This window comes from Malus domestica, chromosome 04 (genome assembly GCF_042453785.1).
Source record: "Malus domestica chromosome 04, GDT2T_hap1".
NCBI classification, from domain to species: Eukaryota; Viridiplantae; Streptophyta; class Magnoliopsida; order Rosales; family Rosaceae; genus Malus; species Malus domestica.
In genome coordinates this window covers 19,738,370-19,745,558 of record NC_091664.1, presented here as the reverse complement: position 1 = coordinate 19,745,558, position 7,189 = coordinate 19,738,370, and the positions used below count along the sequence as shown (strand labels likewise).

Here is a 7,189-nt window from a genome sequence, read left to right as displayed (position 1 = left end):
ATGAGGATAATACTGTGAGGGAGATGAGGAAAAAAGGAGCTAGAGAGAGCAAAGTTGTTATTTGGAACAGTAAAAATCAAAGTGTTGCCCTTGGTTAGGCTTCTAAGTCCTTATACGTCATTTTCTCAATGGGGTAAACTTGTGAATAAGATCTTTATTAAGAAGGGGGTGAGGAAATAAGACACAAGGGTGGAGATATCAGCACTCTAATAATATTACCCTTCTAATCTATCAATTAAACCACTTAAGAGCATCTCCAAAGAAAAAGTCAAAAGGTTCACATCAATAATAACAGTAAAAAAAAGAAGATAACTTTACCGTTTTCCAATCGAAATGTCAATTCTTACATGGCATGACATGGATTGATGACACACCCTGATCCGGAGGATCCAGGTGTGCTGGCCGTCACGTGGGCGTGACGTAACCATAAGCACGACACGGAAGCGTAACAACAACATAAATCAACAGAAATTCAAACCAAACTCAACATAACCACCTACGGACATAACCGGACGAGTTACAAGTAAACACATAAGTTCAGAGCATAGGTTAACTGCAGTCAAGTAGGACTAAAATAAGAATACATCACCCTCAGGTGAGTCCTACATGTCCCAAATCTGTCAGAAAGCCGGAAAGGACCTCGTGAGCCAACCACCGCTAAACTAGAACCTGGAGGGGCGCAAAACAAAATGAGTGGGTCAGTAAAACAAATTAGTTTTGCAAAACATTTCATTAAAACAGTTATATCCCCTCGCCGTAAAAACCTGTATAAACCTGTATACTTTCCCAGAAATATATAACCATATAAAATCTCAACATTTAAATCTCAAATCTTTAACATTTTCAAGAAAACATGCCATGCCATAAATCAAAATATAAATCAGGTGAAATAAGGAATCAATCGGAGACCCTGCAGTTGGTCCTATACGATTAATTCAATAGCTCAAATCCCACTAAGCCGGAGTCACCACAGTGACCTATACGGCCCTACTCTGCACATCACTCGGAACTACGTAAGGTAGTCTATACGATGAAAGGTGTAAAAATACGCTCTAGTGCTTCTCTCATCATATCATCAGCGCGCATATCTAAGGTCACCCACCAGTCGGAACCCCTCTAATGGTCTGTACGACTGGCATGTCGGAACCCTCACATGGTCTGTACGACATCCACTTACTTGGATCCAAGGCGAGCGTGCGGTGTGGTGAATAAAATAAGCACTAACACCTAGGGTGCAGGTTATGAGCTCAAAACATCTCAACAACAATTCAATGAATAAATGAACTCACCTGACTTACCTGTGCCTCCACAGCACCATGCAACATGTATGCATCATATATCAATCATATAACTCGTATGAAATTCACATTTTCCAAATAATTCTATGCATGGCATTTTCAAAACATAATTTCTCATAAAAGCATTTTTCTGGGAAAAACAATAGTATATAGGTAATACGAAAACAAAACTGCCCACTCACTGATAAGTCGACGGGTCGTAACCCCTGTGGCGTCCCTGGATGCGGTCGTCCTCGGGATACGTCTCACCTATATGCGAAACAACTATAAAAACATTAATTTTAAGCATATCACCAATAATTCGAAATAACTTCTCATACGATGCTCAATTTTGGTATATGAATATACCACATCGACCTACTCGACGTCACGAGCATCGGGAAATTTTTAGAAAAATTTTTGGAAGCCCCACGCGCCCCCACGCGCCACACGTGGCACGGGTCCACGCGCTGGCCACGCGCAGCACGTGCAGCGCACGTGTCATCTTCCTCGCAGGGTCTCGCCGGACTGGTTCTCCGGTGGCCGGACTCCGGCCGAACTCCGGCCGATTTTCAAACTCACTGTTCTCCTTCGTTTTTCACCCATTTTCTTCGTATTTTATACCAAATTGAAGCCCTAAGAGTGTACTATCACGTTGGACTAGTTTTAGGGCCTAAAAACTACGAAATCTCACCTTGCAAAAACCAAGGGTTCGGCCAAACTTGAAACCTACGATCCCGGCGTCCAAAATTCTCCAACGAACGTCCCCGAGCTTCCTTAGGACCTCCTAAAGCTCACCACAAGCTTGAAATCTCCTGAAACACAACATTTTACGTTCGCATGAACAGTACCTCAAAAATGGAGGTTTGGGATCTACGTGAAATCGAAGGTTTCACTTCCTAAAACTAGTACCAATGAACTCAGGACGTCAAAACGATGAAGATACATACCTTATTTGCCCCGATCCGTCAAGTTTTGAAGGGTTTTGGTGGTGGTCCGTACGATATGGGTGTGTGAGGGTGTGAGTTTGTGAGGGAGAGACAGAGACAGGGAAAGCACGGGGGAAGAGAGGGAGAGATGAAGATCAGGTGTGGTCTAAAATAATCCACACCCTCCACTTCATCCTAACCAAACATACCACAAATCAATTTCCAATAAAATCCCATCCAACCAATGCTATTTTCAAAATAACGTTACGTACCTACGTACCTTAATGTCCAATAAGGGCAATTCTGTCATTTCACATTCCCGTCAAAAGTACCTCCGGGACGGGCTGTGACAATCTCCCCTCCTTATAGAATTTCGTCCCCGAAATTCCCATAACCAAATCATAATTCAATACTCGTAGAATAATCTTGGGTACATCTCTCTCATCCGGTCTTCCGTCTCCCAAGTAGCTTCCTCTGCAGAATGGTTCCTCCACAACACCTTGACTAAACTCACCGTCTTGTTCCTTAGAACTTTATCCTTCCAATCCAATATAGTGACCGGTTCCTCATCATAAGTCAAATCCGGATTAATCTCTAACGGTTGAGGAGGAATCACATGAGAAGGATCAGAAACATAATGCCGAAGCATAGAGACATGGAACACATTATGGACCTTAGATAACTCCGGAGGCAGTTCCAACCGGTAGGCAACTTCACCAACTCTTTCAATGATCACATAAGGTCCAATATATCTCGGACTTAGCTTTCCTCTTTTCCCAAATCGTACCACACCTCTCCAAGGCGACAATTTCAAGAATACCCAATCACCCACATCATACACTCGATCAGTAGTATGCCGATCCGCTAAACTCTTCTGTCGATCCTGGGCTGCTTTCAGGTTTGACTTAATTACCTGAACATTTTGAGTCGTCTCATCTACGATCTCAGGGCCTTCTAATATCCGTTCGCCAACCTCAGACCAACATAATGGCGTTCGACACGCCCTACCATAAAGTGCCTCGAATGGGGACATACCAATGCTCGAGTGAAAACTATTATTATAAGCAAACTCCATTAAGTCCAGACGATCATGCCAAGAATCACCAAATTGCAGTACTGAAGATCTCAACATATCCTCCAACGTCTGAATGGTCCTCTCTGATTGCCCATCAGTTTGAGGATGATAAGCTGTGCTATACAATAATTGAGTACCCAGAGCTTCCTGAAAAGCCACCCAAAATTTAGAAGTAAACCTCGGGTCTCGATCGGAGATAATATTTACTGGGACTCCATGATACTTGACAATCTTCGAAATAAACAACTTAGCCAATTTATTCAGAGGGTATTTCTCCCTCACAGGAATGAAATGCGCAGACTTGGTGAGTCGATCCACAATCACCCAAATACCATCAAATCCACTTCGCGTACGAGGAAGTTTATACACGAAATCCATTGTTATATTTTCCCATTTCCACTGGGGAACGGGAAGTGGTTGCATTCGCCCAAAGGGCTTCTTCCTTTCTGCTTTCACTTGTTGGCAAATAATACACCTACTCACATATTCTGCAATTTCTCTTTTCATACCCGGCCAATAATAAAATGGTCGAATGGTATGATACATTTTTGTTCCTCCCGGATGCATTGCATAAGCTGAACAATGTGCTTCGTCCAGAATTTCCTTCTTCAATTCCTCATTATTCGGAACATACATTCTGTCTTCTTGCATGAGCATACCATCTGATTCCCGAATTCTGAGGTCTTTCTTTTTCCCTTCACTTCTTAACTGAACCAACTCCTGAACTTCCTCATTCACCATCTGAGCTGCAAGTATACGGTCCACCAAAACTGGCCTGACTTGAAAACTAGCAAGAAAAGCTCCATCTCGGTCTTCAATTTCCAACCTTACCCCCGTTGTCCTCAATTCAGCAAGAAGAGGAACACGACTAGCATATAAGGCATTAAGCCTACCTTGAGGTTTCCTACTCAGTGCATCCGCTACTACATTAGCACGACCTGGATGGTATTCAATAGAACAATCATAATCACTTAGCAATTCCATCCACCTTCGCTGACGAAGATTAAGATCATGCTGGGTGAATAAGTACTGAAGACTCTTATGATCAGTGAAGATCTTACACTTCTCACCATACAAATAATGTCTCCAAATTTTCAAAGCAAAAACAATTGCTGCCAATTCAAGATCGTGAGTAGGATAATTCCTTTCATGATTTTTCAACTGCCTAGAAGCATAGGCAATCACCTTATTATGCTGCATCAAAACACATCCCAAACCATTTAATGAAGCATCACTATATATCTCAAAATTACCGCTATCGTCAGGAAGTACCAACACCGGTGCATGAGTGAGGCAATACTTTAATTGCTGAAAACTCCGCTCACAATTCTCATCCCACTCAAATTTAACATCCTTCCTGGTCAACTTTGTCAACGGTAAAGCAATCATAGAGAAATCCTGAACGAACCGTCGATAATAACCTGCTAAGCCAAGAAAACTTCGTACCTCCGTGACGGTTCGAGGTTGCTCCCAATTCTCCACTGCTGCAATCTTTTGAGGATCAACTTGAATACCTTGAGCTGATACAACATGCCCCAAAAATGCCACTTCAGTCAACCAAAACTGACATTTACTGAACTTGGCATACAACTGATGCTCCCTTAATTTCCTTAACACCAAATTAAGGTGTCGGATATGATCTGCTTGGGACTTAGAGTATACCAGAATATCGTCAATAAAAACAATAACGAATTTATCAAGATATTTCTGGAATACCTCATTCATTAATCTCATAAAAGCTGCAGGTGCATTAGTCAACCCAAATGGCATAACCAAAAATTCATAATGCCCGTACCGAGTCCGGAAAGCCGTCTTAGGTACATCATCTTCCTTAATCTTCAATTGATAATACCCAGATCTCAAATCAATCTTAGAAAATACACATGCACCTTTCAGCTGATCAAACAAATCATCAATGCGAGGCAATGGATAACGGTTTTTAATCGTTACCCGGTTCAATTGTCTATAATCAATACACAATCGAAGAGTTCCATCCTTCTTCTTCACAAATAATACTGGGGCACCCCAAGGTGAAGAACTAGGTTGAATAAAACCTTTATCAAGTAATTCTTGCAACTGGATTTTTAATTCTCTCAACTCAGCAGGAGCCATTCTATAAGGAGTCAGAGATATAGGGTCCGTACCTGGAAGCAAATCAATAGAGAATTCCACCTCTCTGTCTGGCGGCAATCCCGGCAAATCATCAGGGAAAACATCCGGATAATGTCTGACCACACCAACTTCTTCTATACTAGTAGGAGCAACATCATTTAATACCACATGTGCCAAATATCCCTGACAACCCTTCGATAATAATTTCCTCGCCCTCATGGCAGAAATAACTCCATGTCTCACCCCACTTCTCTCGCCCACAAAAGTAACCTCGGGTAATTCAGGACGATAAAAAGTAACTGATTTACCATAACAATCAATATGGGCACGATTATGGTGTAACCAATCGGCCCCTAAAATTACATCAAAATCCACAATATCTAACGGAATAAGATCAGCGGATATAATCACGCCCTCAACCATCACTGGACACCCCAGATACACACTATCCACATAACATTTATCTCCTCTAGGCATGGCAAACTCTAAATCAAATCCTAGAGGTGAAGGGTGAGGTTGGGTTATTTGAGCAAACGTATGAGAAATCACAGAGTGCGTAGCACCACAATCAATCAAAACCTTAGCAAAATGACCAAGAACATTTAACGTACCCATTATCAAGTCTGGATGGTTCTGAGCCTCCTGCAGGGACATATGATTAACTCGCCCCTGAGCTTGCTGACGTCCACCTCGGCCTCTATTGCCCTGATTACCTCGTCCCTGAGGATTACGTCCCTGGCCTGGCTGACTAGGCTGCCTGGATGATCCTGCACCACCAGTAGCAATTTCCCCCTGACGGGGCTGACCTCCCTGATGCCACTGCGATCCACCAGTTGGCATAGAGGAATAAGAAGAATAACCTCCAAAATCCTGAGAATACCCTGCCTGAGGATATGGCTCCTGAGAATACTGATAAGGTCCGGAAGCATACGGAGCAGCATCCCCCTGATAGTGGTAGGCACCACCACGACTCGACTGGCCATAACCACCCGGTCCAAAACTCTGCTGAACTGGTGCTGGAGGTGGCATATTAGTCTGCTGTGGTCTCTGCTGACCCTGGGGGCACTGAGAAGCCCGATGTCCCATCTGCCCACACGTAAAACAAGCACCAGAACCTCTCCTACACTCACCATGGTGACGGGAGTTACAGCGGCGGCACCATGGAGCGCCAGATCCACCAGCGTCCCTCTGACCCTGAAATCTGGGTCCACCAGAAAATCTTCCACCACCTCTCCTCGGGCCAGTAAAACTATATCCCCCACTAGAAGAACTCGAACTCGCTCCACTCTTCTTAAAACTCTGTGTCTGTCGAGGTCCAGGAATAGAAATACCCTTACCCTTATCATTCTTCTTCTGACCCTCATTCTTGTCCTCGTCATCCTCACTGTCAGGAAGATTATCAGAGTCCTCCATCCTAACCAAAATCTCGAAATACTCATGATAATCAGCGCAGGGAAGTGCATTGGCAAAGGTACGCCACTTCTTCTTAGATCCCAACTTGAAACGTCGAAGCATCTCTCCCTGATTACCAGCTGTATCAGTGTCATAACGAGACAAATCAGTAAACTTTCTATAATATTCATGTGCCGACATATTTCTCTGTTTCAACCTGGTGAATTCCTGCTTCTTACGGTCAATATACTCAGGAGGAACGAATCTCTTCATAAAATGCTCTTTGAATACTTTCCAGTCGGCTGCCGTCTCAGGTGACATATACCTAGTCTGATTTATCCACCATGCTGCTGGTTCACGACCCAGAAACCAAGTGGTGGTCTCCACCCACCTATTAGCAGGGA

General features: G+C 43.4%; 1 protein-coding gene across 2 annotated transcripts; it reads right to left on the bottom strand.

Annotated features, from left to right (window-relative positions):
- Positions 1-289: 289 nt before the first annotated feature.
- On the bottom strand, positions 290-6,258 carry LOC139195174 (uncharacterized). Of its 2 annotated transcripts, XR_011579807.1 has the most exons (4): positions 2,228-2,343; positions 1,647-2,092; positions 1,481-1,547; positions 290-669 (listed from the first exon to the last, which is right to left on the bottom strand). XR_011579807.1 is itself a non-coding variant. In XM_070820339.1 (3 exons), the coding sequence occupies exons 1-3, from the start codon at positions 6,231-6,233 to the stop codon at positions 663-665; spliced, it is 303 nt and encodes a 100-aa protein (XP_070676440.1). In that variant the 5' UTR covers positions 6,234-6,258; the 3' UTR covers positions 290-662. The 2 variants fall into 2 exon arrangements, 1 of the variants encoding a protein (XP_070676440.1); XM_070820339.1 differs by lacking the exons at positions 1,647-2,092; positions 2,228-2,343 and adding an exon at positions 6,005-6,258.
- Between the last annotated feature and the right edge of the window lie 931 nt (positions 6,259-7,189).